At 36.0% G+C, this 24,288-nt stretch overlaps 1 protein-coding gene across 2 annotated transcripts in view; it reads right to left on the bottom strand.

Moving 5' to 3' along the window:
* Positions 1–24,288, bottom strand: part of LOC110443254 — a 92,962-nt gene that overhangs the window by 47,129 nt on the left and 21,545 nt on the right. Inside the window, exons 7-14 of one of the 2 annotated variants that reach the window (XM_021487767.1) lie at positions 7,798–24,231; positions 5,343–5,492; positions 4,652–4,813; positions 3,794–3,955; positions 3,084–3,245; positions 2,334–2,495; positions 1,330–1,491; positions 682–843 (exon numbers count right to left, since the gene is read on the bottom strand). In XM_021487767.1, the coding sequence (XP_021343442.1) occupies positions 682–843; positions 1,330–1,491; positions 2,334–2,495; positions 3,084–3,245; positions 3,794–3,955; positions 4,652–4,813; positions 5,343–5,492; positions 7,798–24,231 (17,556 nt within the window). The remainder of the gene's footprint in view (positions 1–681; positions 844–1,329; positions 1,492–2,333; positions 2,496–3,083; positions 3,246–3,793; positions 3,956–4,651; positions 4,814–5,342; positions 5,493–7,797; positions 24,232–24,288) is intronic. The other variant, XM_021488512.1, reaches the window with a different exon arrangement.

Genomic DNA, 24,288 nt, shown 5'->3' with positions numbered 1-24,288 from the left:
CAAATGAGGTAAAACATTACGATTGCTGTGAATTCAAGACGGGAACATATCCATGCTATTTCAAAAGTACGGCGTGTTGTAACAAATCAGTTATGATTTCTTATACCGTTTTTCTACTTTACCTGTAACGGAAAAGAACATAATGGATCTTTTAAAAACGAAAAAGAAAAAGACATTGTATCGCGAACTCTACTTAAAATATCATGACCTACAGTTCATTTTATCTATGCTTATAACTTGTAATACACTTTTTGGCTACATACTGTGCGGTTTCCTACTTTCTTTATCAATCACTTGACCGAGAAGGTCATCATCAAACATAATATCATAATTTCATGGTCTTTATCCTTAGATGAAACAGAGAGAAATCAAATACATCACTTTTTTAATACAAAAGGACAAGCTCATAATTTAAAGGTCCATACAAAAACACAGCAACAGGAATGGACGAGGAACCAAATCAAAGTTAGGAAATCAGGAACAAAACAAAAAACGTCAGATAAACCAAGTGACCCTGAGGAGTGTTTCCTGCTACACATGTTGTACCTGTCACGTTCAGTCTTATCGGGAACCGAACAACTAAGACAGGGTGAGTACGACTTTAGTCATGTGTGACACTGCAAATCAAGTGATACTGGTGTGGTGACAGTGAAATGTCTGCGATATAGACTTCCTACTTACGTGGTGTACAAACTCTGGCTGTTGGGTCCCAAAAGGTTGAATACTCATCAACACACTGACAGTAACTCTCACCAAAACCAGTCCTTGATCGACAAGTTAGTTCAGATGAATATAGACAACTTTCAGGAAACTCCTCGTCACAGGCTTCTCCATACTCTGGTCCTGAACAAAAGGGTTACAATGATTAAACATATACCAATACCACCGGGGTTAATTCTGATCAATATGTTTTATTAACAAATTTGATTAAATTTGGACTACATGAAATTACATTGATAATTAATTAAAAAAAACCCGCAAAATAAGTAATAAAAAACGAATTTAAAAGATGAGAGTGTTAATCTCAACGATGAAAATAGTTATACAATGTACGCGCATTATATACATGCGGCTTGGTAATCGATAGCGTTGGATTGAATATTTAAACATGGTTTGATTAACTGTCAAAAATAAAATAATGAAAAATATACAGTATGTCTTTCTTGATATAAATTCCCTTGTTCAGGATCAATACCAACCGTAGATACAAGTTTAATGGATTGTAAGCTTTGCATTTGTTCACCTTTTACAACAACACGTCTATAAGTCCACTGTAAACATTAACCGTTATGTACAAATTTCTTACGCAAACGCGTTAAGTATACTTACTCTTAGAACACACTTCAAACAAAGTATTCCAGAACATTTTCTTCTCATTCGAACATCCACATGTAAAATTGTCCGATCCCGCCACTTTCTTGCATTTTAACTCGGAGGGAAACATACAACTCTCGACAAAACTAGGCTTGCAATTTTCGCCGAAAGATGGTCCTGAAATAATCATAGGAAATTCTTCATTGTTCTCCTAACTATTTTATAATATCAGATCACACTCAAGTAAAACACGTGGAATGGAATGACAGTACCATATCGTCAATACACATTAACTCTAGTCGATTAAAGAAAAAACTAAATAACGTAGATTCTAGGCTGCACACTTGCGATTCTTTTTCATTCTAAATCTCATTTCTGATGGGTCAAACAACGATGATATACAAATCCTTCGCATTATTAAAGAAAACAGATGAAAATAGTTATCTTTACATCTGAGAAAGAGCTTGTATGTTTGTGCTTTTTAAATGAAAATGCAAAGAATATTTGATTTTTCGTCTTCTTGTTACAGTAAGATAAAACTGCCTATCAATTGTTCAGAAACCTCTAAGCTGATTTAAACTATGGGCAAAGTCTTTCATGTGGCACAACCATGGTCCAATGCGATCAACATAATATCTTTACTATCTTGCAGATATATGGTCGGATATAAGTATATATACCTTGTTGCTACTCTGCATAATTTCAATGTTTTAGATGCTATTCATGTGTTGTAATATACAACTGTCATATTAAAAAACTATTTTCTAGTAATTCCCAAAATATTTCGGCAGAAATGAATAATTCGTTAAAGGAACAAGAATAGTTTATACTACTTATTGCATCAGCATCAACAACAATGAAGTTAAACATAATTCAATATTTTAGCTAGATTGTAATTGACTCTTGTATGATTTTATGTCATAGCACGAAGCCAATGTTTTCATTATATCATTTAATGAATTTAGATACTGTATGAGTGTATGAAGCAGTAAGTCTGATAAATGTATGAAACAACTTACTTGTTATACATCGTTTCGTCGGGGCATTCCAAAATTTCTTTTCCTCATCGTCACATTGACATGAATAGTCACCGTTCGTTTCCGAAATAAGACACACCAGTTCCTGGTTATGCTTACAGCTGTCAATGAAGTCCTTGTTACAGGGACCACCATGTTCTGGGCCTGGAAATATTGTTATAGATAATCATTTTAAGCTGGATACAATGAAAAGCGACAATAACAACAAAACACACTAAAGGAAAGACTCAATGGATTTTAACAATAATCTAGATGATGAAGCTGTTTTCATTGCTAAATATTACTAAAAATGCAGGACTTTGTTATTAGCTAACGTTCAACTTATTGTGTATGTTTGAAGTAATGCAATGATTGTTTGTGTAATACTTTACTCATATGTATGCGAAATAAATCAAGTAAACTGATTGTTATGTCTTTGCATATAAGTATATATTTTTAGTTTTGAAAAACAGTTTTCAACCATGTACATAATTGATCATATTGCTGTTCCCAAAACTTATTTGTTGATAGGGATTTCTGTTGTCTCTCGTATTGTCAACAACATTATTATACAATAGCTGTTTGCTTGACCTGTTTAATTTAACTGAATCAGTCTTTTCAATAATCAAATAACTAATGAATAATACAATAATTGATTTGTTGTTATATCGATATATGAGTCAAGTAAATAAAAACTTAAGTAAAATAAAATAATTCAACCAAATAATCATTAATGAATATTTTTATACGTACGTGATTGACATGCGGTTATATTGGAGTTCCAAAAATGAGTTGTTTCATTTTCACATCTACAGACGTGTTGGCCGGGCACCTCAGATTCTAGGCAGTGCAGATGGGCATTGTACAAGCAACTGTTTGTTACGTTGGCTTTGCATTCCTGACCATATTTGAACCCTTTCCAATCATAAAATAAATTTTCATTAAAATAAAGACCAGATTTTGCAGAATGTTTTAAATAAAAATAATAGGTATATTTAAATGTAAAATAACTCCTGATTTCAAACGTTGAAAAAGAGAATACTTTCTACAGCAGAACTTTTTGGATTAAGATAGTAGTTGTTTATTTTAAAAAAAATGAAATGCGGTTGCAGGACTATTTAACACTATACATGCCTGATTGGTTACAAGGCATGGAACACCTATTGAATGTTGATGATGAACCAAATTTCTCTTTGTATTTTAATTGGTTGACAAAAATGCTTGTGCAAACTATCAGCTATGTGCTCAGAGGGTTGCCTCAAAAATAAAGAAAGGAACGATGATAGCCGCAAAAATGGTTGAAACCTTGTAAAGTAAAAAGAGTTTGAGTAACGTGTTTAGCACTTCAAACGTTTTTAGCACTACAATGGTTTGACTGAAGAATATCAATCCAAATAATTGAATTCGAAGTGATGAATACTAATATAACGCAAATATACAATAAAATGCTCGATATCGCTTACGTTTACGACATAGCGACAATTCGGAATCCCAGTAAGTTTCATCCCTATTTTCGCATTGACACGTGTGGATATGCGATGCCGTCGTAGGTAGACACTTGAGTTGATGATGGTGATTACAGACGTTTTGAAGTTCTGGTTGACATTGCTCATCATGGTTTGGTCCTAGAGCAAGATAAACGCAAATATGAAATGAAACAGGAGGATCATAGCTTGATGTATCCTGCTGTATTATACGGTGTAGGAAGCTATGAGGTTTGTTGCAGTCCATGAGACATTGAAAGGAACGAATTTGATTCTATCTCAGCAATAAAAACATCGATTGGCCTGTGTTCGTAGTATTTCACCAACTGAAAAGTACTTATTGAGTTATTTTATTTTATTTTATTTCAATGAGGTGAAATTAGCTTTTAGTTTAGCTTTATATGACAATTTATGTGCTTTTTTCCACCGGCGTATAACCACAACATATATACAGGAACATATGGAACGAAATTAACTCAAATGCATTAGTTACTGCAAAGAATACCGATACGTATTTGTATGATAGATGTTAATTTCATAATTGCTTGTTGTTGCTTATTTTCTTTGCTGAATTAGATTAGTAGCTTATCTTAATACATTTGTCACACAGCTCATTCCTCTGTTCTGTTTTCAAAGCTTCATTTGACACAAAATAATAATAATTTGAAATAGTTTCTAAAAATAATAAAGCAGCTCAGTTACCATTCTGATGCTTATACAATGACAGGTATATTATCTTTATTATGATTTTTCGTTATGGTAGTAAATGCATTACAAGCGAAGTTTTTACTACCATGTACCACGATTAAGACACTAGTCTATCAGTTGTTTACTTACTTGGTTTGCATTCTTTGACAACAGAGTCCCAGTAGACACTATCGTCTTCTCCGCATTGACAAGTATATATATCAGCGTTATTAGATTTGACACATTTCAACTCAGGTTTGTACTGACAGCTCTCGTAAAAGTCAGGAAGACATTCTTCTTTAAAGGCAGCACCTATAATCAGTTTTAATATGCCACATTATAAACGTAAATAATAACAATTAATATAAGTATCATACTAATCTCAACTTGTCCTTATAATATGATTGTACATACAATGTATCATGTGATACAGTAAATAAGTTCTATTAGATCAATAATACAAGAAAATTGTCTATAGATCAATATATGAAACCAATAGTTTTACTTTATATATTTTATAAGATTTACATTTCCCTCTGACTAAACCATTAATATATTTATTGCTATATTTTCCGTAAAGACGTGACTTAGTGGATTAAGTATATCAACTCTCATAATTTACGGTATGTATATAGTTTGAATAGTGAGTAACATTTTTTTTTGCTATTTTTCAAGTTAATTTAAAAATACAATTATCGCAAAAATTAAATATATATATTTATATCGATTGATACAAAATCTTAAACATAGAAAATGAAAACAACATGTGAATCCTCTTCCCAAACAACATTATTGATAATGAACGGAAACATTACATTTTAAGGGAAATATAAATACTTACGAGGTCTACAGCTTTCCTTATTCCAGAATTCCATTTCGTCACACTGGCATCTGTAGTCATCTGTCAGTTTTGTCTTTAGACATTTCAGGTCGGCTTCGGTTGCGCATGATCCAGGGTCGTCCGGTGTGCACCTATTGCTGTGGCCTAGAGCTGTAATGAGATAATCGTCAAATCAGAAGTCTAATCTAATTCATGATGAAATGTAGCATTTTGTGAGTAGTTACAAACATCAAATAGAACGCACGAACAAAAACATTTCATTATAACAGAAATATTAGGTTATTTTTAAACAATACAGGTATGTTAGCTAAATATTACAAAAATTTAGTCTATTATTTGTTTTAGGAACAATTAACATTCAATGATATGTATGTTACTACTTATTAACAATATAATTTGGGAAGACATGAACAATAATATGTTATAGTAGTCAAAGGGATTTAGATATATCTACATTTAATATTTAGTATTGAGTTAATTGACATGCAATTACCATATCTATAACCATATACCAAGTAACGACTTCTGGATAACATATTGGGCAAACATGTATTTCTGCCACGAAGACATAGCATAGCTTAGCCGCTTTTACAAACAGAACACACACAAATTACAGAAACAAATATATTTATAATTTTAAAACAGCATTTATTCAACATAACGCATTACATTGATATCTACATGATACATGTTACAATGTAAGACATTACATATTTAAGGTTAGGTTATCGAAACGAACTTTACTGAAACAAATAAAACAAATGTTCACAGTGTATAGCTAATGACATTCAGTGTTTAGATAACATACGAATTAAACGAAAAAACAGAAAAATATTTATTTATTTATTTTATGACTTCTGCAAGAGAAAGTGATAACATTTGGACATACAAAACAAAACAGTACACATTCATATATGACTGTTTACATGTAACAGTCGTATACCAAGCTGTACACGTTGAACCATAGCGAGACCATCTACCTCTGTCAGGCTCACGAACGGCTGCATTCCTTTCCGAATATGATCATAAGCCCACAACGGCAAATGTATGCATTTTCATTGATTGACATACACACAATTCCAAATATAAAGCTCTCTGCTTACTATCCCAAGCAAAGTCGCTGACGTTTTAGAAATGCTGCGAGCTTAACCGACCCTTACCTTCATGTGGATGCCATGCGAAAACATCTTAATTGTGTGTACTTTGTGATGGTTGTGATATCATGATGTTGTAAGATGTCTAGTGCTTTGTATTGCTTGTTTGCTTAGTGAAACAGATAGATATAGTGGATGTACAATAGATCTATTTTATACTTTTGTACTGACAGAAAGATATTTGAACAGGTCTGCCTGCATTTCGATTGGAGACATCAATTGGGGTTGCTGATATTTACACATCTTCTATAATCCTTTTTCCAATGATTTCATTGCAGATCTTACTTTCCGTTGATAAAGTATTGAAAATTAATACAGCCTCATATGAATGAAAATTCCTGTAAAAAGAAGCATGACAGCTCTCTCCTCCGTCCGATTTCTGGTTCCATTATTATCCTGGTGATAATCGTGATGTAGTGTCTCCTTTAAGCATGTTGTTGGAACACGTGTAATATACATATTTAGCTTATAATGGACCATTAAATTCAAAATTGTTAAGTTTTTTTCGGTTCCAGTGATGTTTGCATCATGATTTAGTAGCATTGATCAGTTAGTTTGTTTTGTTACTGTGATGTTTACCTTATGGTTTAGTAGCATTTATAACTTAATGAATATATAATTGGGATTAAAGATATGATGACCTCTATTAATAAATGCTTAATGTAATTGTTAGAATCAATTTGTATTAGAAACTGGCATTAGTATCTGCTTATGTGTATTAGTTTTCTATCGTATACATTAATTAGTTACATATGATAGGTTATATTCTTAAAAAGCAAATAGTTTTTTTTTCTTTTCCTGATCAATTAATAAACATGTATATTAATGCATTTTCACCACCATTGCATTTGATGTGAACCACAACTAAGCGGGTTATTTGATATTTATCAATATCTTATTATGAAATTCTATCCGCTTATACCTAAGTGCCATTGCTTACATATCGATGCATCACTTTGTCAATATTAGACGATATTTGAGGCATTTTGTCAATTTTTCTTGCCTGTTTTTAGAAGTTTCCTACCGGGGAAATCACGTTATACAAGTAATTCGCAGTAATTTAGAAAATATATGTTGCAAAAAACACATTCATCGTATGGTGTAAAAAGTTTGATATTAGCAATATTATTTTTGTATTTAAAAGAAAACAAATACATTACTACTGTGGTATTTTGTGTTGCTGTTAAGATAATAATGGATTTGTTTCTTCGCCTTGTTTTATTGTAAAATGTTAAGAACACCTAAGAAGCATATTTGTTAAAAGTATAAACACATCTTTATCTTTGACCTCGTTTACTTACTACTGAAGTTCGAAATTGGATCGGTAGTTGTACTATATGAAGAAGCCGTAATATTCGGGTCCGCCAACTGCTCCGGGGAAAGTGTAGGTATGTCAGTAGTTATGATAACATCTACATTTACGTCATTTAACGTAAACTTCTCCTTGTCAGTACCATTTCCATCAAGGGAAGCCGTTATATTTACGTCATTAGTTCCATTGTTTATATAGTTCCAAGGTTCAGTGCGGTTAACAATGCTTTCGACTGTGACATTGCCAGCATCAAGAGTATCAGAACTAATATTGATATGTTCGTTCTGGCCCATGGTCTGCACTTCAGGTGAGGTCAGAGTAGTTCCCAATAATACTTCCATGGTATCGTTTAACTGTTTGTTCAAGTCAAAACCACTTAACATCGCTCTGTTCATCGTAATGTCTTCTTCAGTATCATTTTCTACTTTTACGGCATTTCTGAACCTTGTGTTTATTGTACTAGTACCATTATTGTCCAATACATTCAAGTCTATGTTGGTTGAGTTGAAAACATAATCAGGTCCAATATCAGCTCCAAACGAATGCCCGCCGACTTTAGGATGTGTTCCAATTGTAATATGTGTGGATTGATAGCTGTTATCCTTTAAATGTGTTGCAACCGAAGTGAGTGAAATATTCTGACCATCGTAAGGTATATCATTTGATTCCACTGGTTGGTTTGTAAGTACAAAACGATCACTCGAGGATTTAAAATGAACATTTCGTAAATCGAAAAGTTGATTTTGAGTCTCATTTTGTTCCGCATCTGCTCGCGTTAAATTCATACCAAAACCATCAACACTGTCATCATAAATCATATTTTCATTTTCTGTTTTGTTTTCTATAGATGTATGCAAGCTTCCAGATCCATCTCTTGTATCACTATTCCATTGAGTATTTGAAACCTCATTATGTCCAAATAAATTATCAGATGTTACATTCCTTGAGGGTTTGCGTCCCTTGAAGTTATCTTTTGAAATTGTTTTCCTGTCATCTCTAAATATATTATTGAAATTATCAGTTGTCGACATTTTGGGATCAGTCAAATTTGTGGCGGATTCCATTACATTTGCAGTGGTTCCTCGGTTGCTGGATTTATCTGTGGTGTCCATTATAATACTTGGTGTAGTTTCAAGAAGTATCTCACTTCCAGTCTTTATCAAGTTGCCTGTTGTACTTTCTTTATTATACAATTTATCTATTGAGCTTTTTTCTCCGACGACACTTGTCGCAAAGTTTTGCTTAGTATCTACTGTGCCTGTACCTGGTTTACGAGTGGTAGTAGGTACTTCTTTAACTAATGTTATAGTAGGAAGCATACCTGGTAAATTGTTTCCACGTTCCAATGACTGTATCAAAGCATCGGATATGTTTACGTCATGAACATTCACATTAATGCCTTCTAGACGTATACCTTGACCATGTGTGTATGTTCTATCATATTTCTTACTGTTCTCTGATTGAGATTTCTCATAATCTTTTTTTAGTCCATCCATGCTATTAACAGAATCATTTGTAGACACATTCTGAAGACTTGACAATTGCTCTGATCCATGTTTTCGTGTTCTTGTCGCATTGACACCATCGTGTTCTTTTGGCTGGTCGTTTTGTCTAAATGCTGTTCTCGATACAAAAGTGTCCGTTGTTGATACAGCATTATCAACCTCAGATTCCTTAACAGTTAATGGCTTTGAATCATTTTTGTTACTGGTGATTTTAGTTTTGTTAACATATGTCGTGACTTCCGGAGCATTACTTGCTGAAGTTAGCTCATTTAATTTATATTTGATACTTTTACCGAAACCTTTAATATTGTAAGTTTCATTAATAATATTAGTTGTTTCGTGCTGATAATACGGTAGTTTGTTTTGATGCTCGGGTTTATAGTCCTCGCTTGTGTTTATTGGTGTCACAACTGTTTTTTCAGATGTGCCAGTGTTGTTGGTATTGTTTGATGTCATACCAGTTTGATCGGATGTGTCAGTTTTGTCTGTATTGATTGATGTCACACCGGTTTGATCATATATCTCTGTTTTGTTAGTACTGTTTGACATCACACCGGTTTTATCAGATGTGTCCGTTTTGATTGTATTGGCTGATGGCATGCCGGTTTGATCAAATGATGTCACTCTAGTTCGATCATATCTGTCCGTTTTGTTTGTATTGATTGATGTCACTCCGGTTTGATCAGATGTGCCAGTTTTGTTTGTATTGACTGATGTAATACCGATTTGATCAAATGCATCTTCTTTGTTTGCATTGATTGATGTAGCTCCGGTTTGATCAGATTTGTCTGTTTTGTTTGTATTGACTAATGGCACTACGGTTTGATTAGATGACTCTGTTTTGTTTGTATAAATTGATGTCACTCCGGTTTGATCAGATGACTCTGTTTTGTTTGCATTGATTGATGTCTCTCTCGTTTGATCAAATGTGTCTGTTTTGTTTGTATTGATTGATGACACTCCGGTTTGATCAGATCTGTCTGTTTTGTTTTTATTGATTGATGTCACTCCGGTTTGATCAGATGTGTCTGTTTTGTTTGTATTGATTGATGTCCCTCTGGTTTGATCAGATGACTCTGTGTTGTTTGTATTGACTGATGGCACTCCGGTTTGATCAGATCTGTCTGTTTTGTTTGTATTGATTGATGGCACTTCGTTTTGATCAGATGACTCTGTTTCGTTTTTACTGATTGATGTCACCCCGGTTTGATCATTTGTGTCTGTTTTGTTTGTATTGATTGATGGCACTCCGGTTTTATCAGATGTGTCTGTTTTGTTTGTATTGATTGATATAATACCGGTTTTAACAAATTTGTCTGTTTTGTTTGTATTGATTGATGTCACTCTGGTTTGATCAGATGTGTCTGTTTTGTTTACATTGATTGCTGGCACTCCGGTTTGATCAGATTTGTCTGTTTTGTTTGTATTGATTGATGCCACTCCGGTTTGTTCAGATGTGTCTGTTTTGTTTGCATTGATTGATGGCACTCTGGTTTGATCAATATTGATTGATGTCACTGCGGTTTGATCAGATGACTCTGTTTTGTTTGCATTGAATGATGGCACACTGGTTTGATCAGATGTGTCTGTTTTGTTTGTATTGATTGATGGCACTCTGGTTTGATCAGATGTGTCTGTTTTGTTTGATTTGATTGATGGCACTCCGGTTTGATCAATATTGATTGATGTCACTGCGGTTTGATCAGATGACTCTGTTTTGTTTGCTATGATTGATGGCACTCCGGTTTTAACATATGTGTCTGTTTTGTTTGTATTGACTGATGGCCCTCCGGTTTGATCATATGTGTCTGTTTTGTTTGTATTGATTGATGCCACTCCGGTTTGTTCAGATGTGTCTGTTTTATCAGCATTGATTGATGTCATTCCGGTTTGATCAAATGACTCTGTTTCGTTTGCATTGATTGATGGCCCTCCGGTTTGATCAGATGTGTCTGTTTTGTTTGTATTGATTGATGCCACTCCGGTTTGTTCAGATGTGTCTGTTTTATCAGCATTGATTGATGTCACTCCGGTTTGATCAAATGACTCTGTTTCGTTTGCATTGATTGATGACACTCCGGTTTGATCAGATGTGTCTGTTTTGTTTTTACTGATTGATGTCATTCCGGTTTGATCAAATGACTCTGTTTTGTTTGTATAGACTGATGTCATACCTGTTTGATCAGATGGTGTCATTCTGGTTCGATCAGATCTTTCCGTTTTATTTGTATTGATTGATGTCAATTTGGTTTGATCAGATGTATCTGTTTTGTTTGTATTGATTGATGTCACACCGGTTTGGTCAGATGTGTCTGTTTTGTTTGTATTGATTGATGTCATGCCGGTTTGATCAGATGTGTCTGTTTTGTTTGTATTGACTGATGTCATACCGAATTGATCAGATGATGTCACTCTGGTTCGATCAGATCTATCCTTTTTGTTTGTATTGATTGATGTCACTCCGGTTTGGTAAGATGTGTCTGTTTTGTTTGTATTGATTGATGTCACACCGGTTTGGTCAGCTCTGTCTGTTTTGTTTGTAATGATTGATGTCACTCCGGTTTGGTCAGATGTGTTTGTTTTATCTGCATTGATTGATGACACTCTTGTTTGATCAGATGTGTCTGTTTTGTTTTCATTGATTGATGGCACTCCGTTTTGATCAGATGTATCTGTTTTGTTTGTATTGATTGATGACACTCCGGTTTGTTCAGATGTGTCTGTTTTGTTTGTATTGATTGATTGCACTCCGGTTTGTTCAGATGTGCCTGTTTTGTTTTCATTGATTGATGGCATTACGGTTTGATGAGATGTGTCTAGTTTGTTTGTATTGACTGATGTCATACCGATTTGATCAGATGTGTCTGTTTTGTTTGTATTGATTGATGGCACTCCGGTTTGAGCAGATGTGTCTGTTTTGTTTGTATTGACTGATGGCACTCCGGTTTGATCAGATTTGTCTGCTTTGTTTGTATTGACTGATGTCATTCCGATTTGATCAAATGTTTCTGTTTTGTTTGTATTGATTAATGTCACACCGGTTTTATCAGATGATGTCACTCCGGTTTGATCAGATGTGTCTGTTTTGTTTGTATTGACTGATGTCACTCCGGTTTTATCCGATGACTCTGTTTTGTTTGTATTGATTGATGTCACTCCGGTTTGATCAGATATGTCTGTTTTGTTTTTATTTATTGATGTCACTCCGGTTTGATCAGATGTGTCTGTTTTGTTTGTATTGACTGATGTCACTCCGGTTTGATCCGATGACTCTGTTTTGTTTTTACTGATTGATGTCACTCCGGTTTGATCAATATTGATTGATGTCTCACCGGTTTGATCATATGTGTCTGTTTTGTTTGTAGTGATTGATGTCACTCCGGTTTGATTAGATGTGTCATTGTTGATATTATTGCTAGCTAGTCCCGTATTGCTGTTGTCAGAAATAGCACTGTTTATGACGGCTGCAGATCCTTTTATGCTCTTATTTGTATGACTGGTATCATCATATCTTAACGGTTCATTTGGATGTAATTCACTTTTATCAGATGTGCCTCTGACATTACCGGGGATTTGTTGGATTACCTTTGTGCCAATTAATACACTGACTAGTTCATCGTCAGCTCCATGAAGACCTCCATGAGTTGCACTTGCGTTAAATCTATTCGAATTATTCGTTGAAGACTTTGTGCTTACACTATCAACATCGTTCATCGTGTATTCGATGTTTTGGTGATCGTTCCCCCTCGCATGACCTCTTTTAGCATCCCTATCTGCATTAACCCCGGTGATTCCAATCTGGGTATCTTCGCTCGCTAATCCTGTAGTGTGATCGTCAGCACTACTTACAGTATCCACTGAGTCTCCCTTACCATTCCTTAAAGGAGTAGCATGTACACCTTGCTGATGACTCAGATCGGATATTAAACCGGTGTTATCCGCGTTGTTATGATAAATCATCGATACATTACTTGATGTGTTATTCTTCGACCCATACACATCCAATCTATCAAGTGTGCTATTTGGCATGTCGTTTTCGCCAGTTGTGTTCGAATGTCCTTGATATGTTTCCAATGACCCTTTTTGGTCATCAGTTGATGGGTTGATGTTTTCTGGTAGAGAGCCATTTCCATTGCTCAATTCATATTTACTGAAGAGTATGTCTTCTGTTGTGTCATGTTCAGCAAGGAATCCGCCAGTGTTTTTTCCTTTCCAATATTTAGAACTACTTGCATCTTTTGCATCGGTGTCTGAACCATTTTCTTTACTGGACGAGTCGACACCGGATTGTTTGAATTTCAACTTACTCTTAGTTCCAAACATGTATTTGCCCTTGGTCATAATGGCAGTTGCTTTTTCGTTGGGTATGTTTTGCAAATCATTTGAACTACTATCTGAAATAATCTGTTTTAAATGTTTGTTGTCTTTTTTTGCATGTGATGAATCTCTATTATTTTCATAACCATCTATTGTTTTATTGACGTCTGCTGTCATGCTACCGTTCCATGCATCACTTTCACCTCTTGAAGCATTACGCGTATATAAATGGTCATACTCACTTTTATCAGACGTTAAATTTAGGATTTGAAAAGAGCTGTCTTTATTTCTGAAATCATTACGTACATAAGATTGGTCTTGATCATCTTTTGTATGAAACACACCCATGTTTACGCTACCATTGTATCGAACTGTACCATTCTGATATGGTTCATTATTGCCAATTGTCGTTGTAACAGCAATATGATGACCTATCGAATGTGAAGGGTCAGTCGTAATGTCAGGTCCTCCACTTACCTTATACATATATCTTTTGTTTCCATTTGTGTCCGATCCATATTCATGGTCTTTGTTCGAATTCATGATCAGCTCAGTATCGTTAGTTTGTATATGATCTATAACATTACTGATATGTTCTTTTTCTATATCTCTTTCCATATCACCATATGCATTTTCACCAGAAGGAAAACCAGTGTTAATAAGGCCGATGTCACGTGCAGCGTTTGACCTATTATCAATTCTAGGCAGCATTACGTCAGCATATTCGCCAGTGTTAACCGAGGTATCATTTGTCGCTTTGAACAACATACTCTCTTCTTCTTTCTTCTTCTTTCTTCCGACGTCCTTTATTTCGTATGCATCTTCGATCGAATTAAACATTCCTTGCAAACCGGAATTATCTTTCTGAGAAACATTACTATCAGTTACATACCCAGTATCAGATTGGTTAAGCGATAATACTTTTTCACTGTCGATTCCTCCAAACTTTGAGTTGTTAGAATCTGATTTAGTTGGTGTTGTTCCGTTAGGGATACGAACTTCATCTATTTGTGTAACTCCTATTGACAGGACATTGCCCATGGATGGTTTAAATTGTCTTTTTGTACTATTATTATCAAGTCGGACCTCGCTTAATTGACCACTATCTACTCCCTTGGAGCCGTTGCTTAATTTATTTATATCATTGACGGTATTGCCATCAACTTTTCTCAAATTAGTGTCATTCCAATTTTTGTTACTATTCAATTCAATATCTGATAATGATGACCATTTAGTAGGCAGTTTGTCATCTGAACCTACCGCTTTTCGATCAGTCTCAAATTCACCCTTACTCCCAACTATTATATTCATCATTTCTGTGTAACCAGTCGCGTTTTTTGTAAGGTTACTCTTTGAATCAATGGAACTACTTTCTGAAAAAATCTGGTTATCATTGAGTCCATTACTAGAAACTGATGAAGCTATAATGTTTTCATCATTATGTTTGATGTTAGTGACGTCAGCTGTCATGTTATTGTCCCTAACTGTACTACCACCAGTTGAAGCATTAGGATTAATTAATGATTGTGTAAATGATTCTGCATACTCACTATTATCAAAGGTTAGGTTTAGGTTATTTAATGGGCTTTCTTTATTTCTGAAATCATTGTGTCCTTTAGTTTTGTTCTGGTCATGGTTTGCGTGAACCACATCAATAATGCTGGTATTATTGTACCGAACCGTCCCATTCTGATATTGTTCATTGTTACCCAATGTGTTATCGATGACACCGATGTTTTTACCATTCGAATCTGAACCATCAGTTGCATTGTCGGGTCCACCAGTACCACTTTTGATAAATCCATCGTTTGTATTTGAATCGAGTCCTCCTGTATAGTCTGTGTTCGAATCCATTTTCAAATCAGTGCTGTTAGCAAATACCTGCTCCAATGCGCCACCGATATTTTCGTTTCCATGGTTACCCTTTGTATCGAACCGCCCGGTAGTGGTGGAATTGTGTTCCAAACTTCCATTTGGGTAAAATGCGCGGTTACCAGTGTTACCATCATCACCTTGTTTTTGATTGGTAGAATTAGTATCATTCCCTATATTGCCTGGTCGACCATCAACTCTTTGAGATTCTAATGTTTTTGTAATGTTCGTCTTAGAAACACTCGTCTGATCAGTAATTAAATTATTGAACTGCTCTTTTTTGTTTCTTAAGGTTTTCTTGTCTTTACCACTCGCCTTATCAAAAGCAGCATTTCCCCGCGAATTATCATCAGCAGTGCGTCCAAAGCCGTCGCCACTTCTTACATTTGTCATGTTTTCACGTCCGCCAACAAATCTGTCAGTGTCTGTTAATGAAAAGCTAGTGTCGTTTTGTGTATTTTCTGTATACTTGTTCTCCTCCTCGGCACTGGTTATTTCGTTAGTTGATTCTGTAGACGTACTCACTGTTTCCTGCAAACCTGATCTACCAGACTCATCAGTTGATTTGTATTGTTCAACTTGGTTTAGTTTATCAGTTTTGTCAGTTTGTTCAGGATTCAATGCATTTTTGTTGTATGTTCTATCTGACCCGTTTCCTGCGTTTTCATTTTCAGCAGCAAAAGATGCAATTGTACTGTCACGAGTTTTGTTAGTATTAGAATCTGAACCATTTTGTCTAGTCATTGGTCTGTTTTGTTTCCGACCCGTAACTAATCTCTTATCCTGACGGAACTGCTCATTGTCTGATGTTGTTTGCTTCCTTGTTGATGAGTCATTATAATGTAAAGCATCAGTGTTGTGTAGCCCAAACTCATTTAGACTAGCGTTTCTCATTCCCGTGCTAACATTTCTTAGTCCGTTTACAGTGTCATCGGTCCTTCCATAGCTATTCTTTGAAGTAGAGTCATAAGGAGGTTGCTTGTTATTCGTTTCGTTTTCTGATTGTGGGCTCGATGTATCGGACGAACCCAGTCCACCACTCTTAGTTCTATCAGTTCCATGCATAACATCGCTTGAAGTGAACTCTTTTTTTGACACTGATGTTCTGTCGGTTAGCGTATTACTGTCGTCCGTCAGAAGACCTTTTCTGTTGTCCCTGGATATTTCAATATTTGTTTCATTACTGCGTATTGATTTAGGCATTTCCACATTTTGATGAGGTTCGTCATCTAATTTCGTTGACATTCCACCTGAGGATGTATTTCTTGTATCTTCATTAAACATACCACTGTTTATCGTTTGGTCTTTACGATTACCACCAGCATTGTAACGTTCACTAACATCAGCATTGCCTGATATTTTAGTATCAGTGTTGGCTCCACTGACACCATCTAATGAATATACATTACCAGTTACCATATCGCTGTCATTTCCAAATTTCTTATTATTTGTTTTATCATCTAATATAGATGTATCGTTCATTTTGTCATTTGCACCTGGGCCAATACTACTGTGTCTGTCAGATTCATTTATTGTGATGTTGACATTGACGCCTTCTTTTCCTAGACCTTTTTTATGAGCAAATGTGTTGTTCTGATTTCCTGAGTAGCCTGTCCCTCCTTTCCCAGCAAGTTTATCGTTTGAGGCCACTCTGCTTTTAGTTTCATTTGTTTTTTGTTGATTTCTGTTCATATCATCACTTGATGTGTTATCATTATTTCGAAAGGTAGTTCCGTTATTAAGCAGGCTTTCATTTACATTATCAGACGTCTTTCCTGACCCATTCAATTCACTCCTTGTTTCTTTGGTACCAAAACCATGGTTTATGTGTGATAATTGTGTAGTGCTTTCGTGTCTATTTTCAGTGTTAGTTGCATCAGCTGTCTGGTTATACTTTGCAGCGTCAGAACCACCATTTGACCCATTATATGTATTAGATTGTTCATACTCACTAGTACCTAACGTTATGTTGGTGTTGTGGAATGTTTTGTCCGCGTTTGATTTAGGGTCCCCTGTGTATCCAGCAGATGACGTTAGACCACCGTTTATATCGAGTTCTCCGGTAGTTGAACCATTGTATCCTACTGTTCCATTTGGATATTTTGTTTTTTTACCAAGTTCTTCGCTGATTACACTAAATGATTGATCGGAAAATTGTGTGTCATTTCTGGAATTGCTTGCTCTATCACCAGCTCCTTGAAAATCACCATTTTGCAAATTAGTTTCTAGAATGGTACTATCGCTAGTTATGCTATTAGTTCTGTTAGGATTTGAAACATCTTGTCCAGTCATTGTTCTGTTTTGTTTCCTATCCGTACCTAATTTCTGATCTTGACGGAACTGCTCACTGTCTGATGTTGTTTGCCCTCTTGTTGATGAGCCATTATAATGTAAAGCGTCAGTGTTATGGAGCCCAAACTCATTTAGACTAGCGGGTCTCATTCCCGTGCTAACATTTCTAAGTCCGTTTACAGTGGCATCGGTCCTTCCATAGCTATTCTTTGAAGTAGAGTCATAAGGAGGTTGCTTGTTATTCGTTTCGTTTTCTGATGGTGAGCTTGATGTATTAGACGAACCCAGTCCACCACTCTTAGTTCTATCAGTTCCATGCATAACATCACTTGCAGTAAACACTTTTTTTGACACTGATGTGCTGTCGGTTAGCGTATTACTGTCGTCCTTTAGATTATCTTTTCTCTTGTCCCCGGATGTTTCAATATTTGTTTCATTACTGCCTATTGATTTAGGCATTTCCACATTTTTGTAAATTTCATCATTTAATTTCGTAGACATTCCATCTGAGGATGTATTTCTTGTATCTTCATTAAACATTCCACTGTTTATCGTTTGATCTTTACGATTATCACCAGCATTGTAACTTTCACTAACATCAGCATTGCCTGATATTTTAGTATCAGAGTTGGCTCCACTGACACCATCTAATGAATATACATTACCAGTTACCATATCGCTGTCATTTCCAAATTTCTTATTATTTGTTTTATTATCTAATATAGATGTATCATTCATTTTGTCATTTGCACCTGGGCCAATACTACTGTGTCTGTCAGATTCATTTATTGTGATGTTGACATTGACGCCTTCTTTTCCTAGACCTTTTTTATGAGCAAATGTGTTGTTCTGATTTCCTGAGTAGCCTGTTCCTCCTTTCCCAGCATGTTTATCGTTTGAGGCCACGCTGCTTGTAGTTTCATTTGTTTTTTGTTGATTACTGTTCATATCATCACTTGATGTGCTATTATTGTTTCCAAAGATAGTTCCGTTATTAAGCAGGCTTTCATTTACATTATCAGACGTCTTTCCTGACCCATTCAATTCACTCCTTGTTTCTTTGGTACCAAAACCATGGTTTATGTGTGATAATTGTGTAGTGCTTTCGTGTCTATTTTCAGTGTTAGTTGCATCAGCTGTCTGGTTATACTTTGCAGCGTCAGAACCACCATTTGACCCATTATATGTATTAGATTGTTCATTCTCACTAATACCTAACGTTATGTTGGTGTTGTGAAATGTTTTCTCCGCGATTGATTTTCGGTCCCCTGTGTATTCAGCAGATGACGTTTGAACATCATTTATATCGAATTCCCCGGCAGTTGAACCATTGTATCTGATTGTTCCATTTGAATATTTTGTTATTTTACCAAGTTCATCGCTGGTTTCACTGAATGTTTGATCAGTCGAATTTGTGGCATTTCTTATATTTATTGCACTATCACCACCCACTTGAAAATCATAATTTTTCTTATGAAGTTCTAAACGTTTTACATTATCTGTCTTTTGTTGATTTGTACCGTTATGAACGTTATAATCATTTTCAGTTACATTCGTCACATCACCCTTAATATTCCCACCAGGATCAATTTTACTCTCATCTCTTCCGATGTCATCTCCAACATTTTTCAAATAACCACCTTTTGTAAGAAAACTGTCATCATCCAATCCACTGGTGGTTGTCATTGTGGTCAAAGAGTCGTTTAGCAACGAAGTTTCATCATTTTCTTTATTCTTCCCTTTATCATAAAAAATCTCTGGAGGAGTATCCGTTGATACATTGGACATTCTTTCGATGTAATTTGCTGCAAGTTGCTGATGTAAACTCCCATTTTTGTTTCTCTGAACATTGGCTAACACATTTCCATTAAATGCTTGTTCAAAACCATCGACTAGAGTGCCATGTCTGCTACCATCTGGATTATAGTTGTGGCCGTCTTTGCCATCCCGACGTTTGTCGTTTTCAGTTATATTTAACTGCTTGGAACTATTTCTGAATTCACCATCAGAAAACGGTGAACTATTATTATTTGACACGTCTATTACAGCATCTTTGCTGGTTTCATTTGCATTTGTTTCCACTCTGTTACCACTATTTTGCATGATGTTTTGTTGTGTGTCATTGCCAGCAATTGTGCTGTTAAAAATGTCATTAATTGAGCTGTTCAGAAAAGGATCAACAGCATCAGCGGGCCCATGTTCAGACGCCCGCGGAATAGGTTTCCTCCTACTATTTCCATGGATGATTCCATCAGTTTCGTTGTTACCGTCTGTATGTATAAAGCTATCTGCTATACCATCTGATTGTTCCGAACTATTTATTAGTCGTTTTGGGTTATCTGAATGATTAGAACTAACTGCTTGTCCATCTAAACCGTAAGAATAATTAGAACGAGCTGCAAGTCCATCTGAAATATCTGGATGGTTTGAACTAGCTGCTTCACCATCTTGATTCTTAGAACTTATTTCTTGTCTATCTGTACTATCAGCATTAGTAGAGCCTACTCCATCTGGTAGTGTTATACTATCCTTTGGTCCATGCGAGTAAACGGAGAGGTTTGATTTACCAGCGTGTCCATATGAGTCATCAGACGGCATAGCGATTCCTGTTAATCCATGTCGAGGTACAGAACTACCTGCTCGTCCATCAGAACTACCTAATTGAATTAATGTACCATCTGATCTATTTGAACTATCAGGCAGCTTAGAACTGGTTGTTAACAAATCGGAATGCTTCGGACTTTCTGAACCATCAGAATGTGCAGCTTTTCCTGTACCTCCATCTCTATAGGGAGAACTTCCAGCTTGAGCATCAGAATATTTGAAATTATTAACTAGTCCATCTAAATTAACTGAATCGCCAGCTAAATGCTTGGAACTATCAGCTCTTCTATCTGAGTTATCTGGGAGATTTAAATTACTTGCAAATCCAATTGAACCATTTATTTTGTCGGAACTACCAGTAAGTCCGTCTGAATCAATCGGGTTGCTGAAACTACCTGTTGGTCCACCTGAGCCACCTGGGAAAGTAGAACTGTTTGCTTGTATATCTAAATCACCAGAATGCGTGGAATTACTTCCATGTTCATTGGAACGATCTAGGTATTCAGATGTGACTGCTTGTCCGTTTGAATCATTGAAACTATCCGCTAGCCGATCTAAACCAATTTTATGATCGGAACTACTTGCATGTTCATCTGAGACACGCGAATTGTTTGAGCTACCGGCAACTCCCTTTGAGTCCTCTGAAATTTTATAACCATCTGCTTGTCCGTCTAAAAGATTAAAACTACTCACACGACCATTTGATCCATCGGAATAATTGGAGTCACTAGGTAGCCAATCTGAATCTTTTAAAGCTTTATGTCCACCCTCTTGTACATCTGAATGATTCAAACTACCCACTCCTGCCCTGGTTGCCTTTGAATGATTATAACTATTAGTTATACCATCTGAATGAGTAAAACTACTACCACGTCCTTTTAATCTATCTGAATAATTTGGCTTACCATATTGCCCATCAAAATCACCTGAAAGTTTATAACTACCTTCTAGTACATCTGAATGATTAGAACTATCCCCTCCGCCACTTAAACCATTTGAATAGTTTGTGCTACCTGTTATTTCCGAGATTGCTGGAGAGTGATCTGTACCAGCTAGTTCACCTGAATGATTTGATTTATCGAAATTGTTTACACCACTTGTTCGTACATTCAAACCATCTGAATGATGCTCAGAACGACCTGCTGTCCTATTTATAGCGTCCGGAGTGTTGGAACTGCCTCCTAGACCAGCTGAACCATCAGCATGAGAAGGGTCATCTGGTGGTCTGTTTGAACTATCAAGATACGTAGAACTTCTTGTAAGTATATCTGCATTTGAAGAACTACCAGCTAGTCTATCGGAGTGGTTATAACTACTTGCTAGCCCATCAGAATCGTTTAAATGACCAAAATGACTTGGTCTATCAGAATGGTAAGAACTACTCGCTGGTCCATCTGGTTGTTTATAACCTCCTGCAAGTAATGCAGAATGTTTAAAACTGTCTGTTTGTTTATTTGCACCATTTGAAGTACTTTCCAGCCCATTGGATTTGTCAAAAATACCAGCTTGTCCATCAGAGTGGTTAAAACTACCTTCTATTCCATCTGAACCATCTTGAGTTTTAGTTCTTCTAGCCATTATATCTAAACCATCTGTTTTGTTTATGCTGCCAGGTAGTCTATCTGCACCATCCAGATGTTTAGTTTGGCTAGCTAGTCCTTCAGAGCCATCCGAGTTGGAAAATCCCGATAGTCTATGTGAATGTTTGAGATTACCAACTTGTCCATCTGATTTGTTAGCAATATTTCCTTGTCCGTCTGGATTATCTGGATGGACAGAACTACCATCTGTCCGGTTGGGATTGATAACACTAATATTTTGTCTATCGGAATTGCTAGATTTGACATTTAGCTCATCAGAGAGATAAGAACTACTTGCAAGTTCATCTGAAAGCTTGGAACTACCAGTTTGTCCAGCTGATTTGTCTGAGCTTCCTGATATTGCATCAGAACCATATGGGTGGTCAGTACTACCGCCTAGACCAGCTGAGTGATAAGACCTACCAGTTAAGCCATCTATATGTTTAGAACTGATATCTTGTTCTCCAGAACCATTTGAATGATGAAGTCTGCCACCTAGACCACTTGAATAGTCGGAATTACCAACAGGTCCGTGTAAATAAGACGATCTACCAGCTAGTCCATCAGTATGGTTAAAACTACCATCTTTTCCATCTGAAATATCTGGATTTGATTTTACAGCCGGTTCATCTAAATGGTTAGAATTACCCGTTATTCCGTCTGCGTGATTGGAAGTATGTGCTTGTCCATCTAAACTATTTGGATGGTAAGTACTATCAGATATTCTATTTGCAGCATCTGAATTCTTAGCGTTTAGTGTAAATCCATTTGATCGACTTAAATTGCTGGAATCTGCCGATGATCCACCAACATGTTTAGAACTACCTTCACGTCTGTCCGAGCTGCTCAAACCACTTACGCGACTATCTGAAACATCTGGATGGTTAGATTTACCAGCTAGTTTTGCTGAGTGTTTGGAAGTACGTTCTTGACCATCTGAACTGTTTCTTTGCTCTGGAATATCTGTTAATCCATACGAACCATCTGAATGGTTAGAGCTACCACCTACATTTGAATGTTTGAAACTATTTGCTAGTCCATATGAACTGTTAGAATCGCCTGTTACTTCATGTGAAATATTTAAACTACCTTCTAAACCGTTTGGATGTGACACGCTATCTAGCACATTTGAATGACTAGCGTTGGAACCACCTGCTCTTTTATTTGAAATTACAAATCCACTTGCCTGCCTATCTGAAGAGGAAGTATTTATTAATCGATCTGGATTCGAATTAAAGTGTTCAGTGTCAGTATCATTTATTTTACTGTCATCATGAGAGACCTCAAATTTACCCGAAATATTCGTAGCTCCATCTGAATCCCGTCCCTCTTTATTTCTCGTAGTTGTACTGTTATTGTTATATCTGTCAGTTGCATTGTCGTTTAAGTGCTTTGAAACATCATTATAATTAGTATTGGTTTCATCGCGATTCTGATGATGCGCTTCTGACCAAGCGCTGTCTCTGTCATTGTCTTGGTTGTTCACAACACGACCATGTATGTTGTTTATTGGACCACCGTCTATTTGCTCCAAAGTGCTGTCGATTGGTCGTCCAGTTATTAGTTGCGATGGTAAAATATGAATGTCAAATGTATGAACTCGTTCAATACGTAGTGATGGCATTGAAGTATCTTTGAATGCTGGTGGCGGCGGCAGTGGCTGGGTATTTCCAGGAGAAGTTGAAGGTTTCAGTGACACAAAATGTGAGAGTGATGACTTAAGATTCAAATGATATGAATCCCCGGATGAAAATAATGTATCCTTCGAGACAGTGACACTAGGGGATGGATCTGGAAGAACTGACGTTACAGACTTGAAGCCAAAGTTATTATCCTGGTTAACGGAACTAATGATCAGTGATTTTGATGGGATAATAATGTCATATTTTGATTGTGAAGTCCGTGTATGAGTGTCCGTTACTCTGTTCCCTTTCCCGTAATCAACGGCCGTTACTGATTGAGAAATCTCTACTGATTTCAAACTGTCAACATCCAAAACTGACGAATCTTTGTGAGAATCATTTCTAATGTCCTTTCCAGAAATATGAGAATAATTCTTCGAATTGTGATGTATAGATTTGTGTTCAGCATATCCCGAAAAATCTTGTCCATTCCAAAGTTTAAATGCATCCAAAACATCAGTGCTTCCACTGGACGGATTATTGTCAAATGTGTCGCCATCATTGATGACCTGCTGATTTCCTTGATGTTTGTTATCAGTTTTATATGCCCTTACCTTTGCGTTGTTTCGTTCTGTCAATAGGACGTAATGCATTGTTTAATGACAGTTTCAACATGAATCACTGTAAG

The sequence above is a fragment of the Mizuhopecten yessoensis genome, unplaced genomic scaffold (genome assembly GCF_002113885.1).
Source record: "Mizuhopecten yessoensis strain PY_sf001 unplaced genomic scaffold, ASM211388v2 scaffold29, whole genome shotgun sequence".
Classification (NCBI taxonomy): Eukaryota; Metazoa; Mollusca; class Bivalvia; order Pectinida; family Pectinidae; genus Mizuhopecten; species Mizuhopecten yessoensis.
This window is presented reverse-complemented; position numbering and strand designations above follow the sequence as displayed.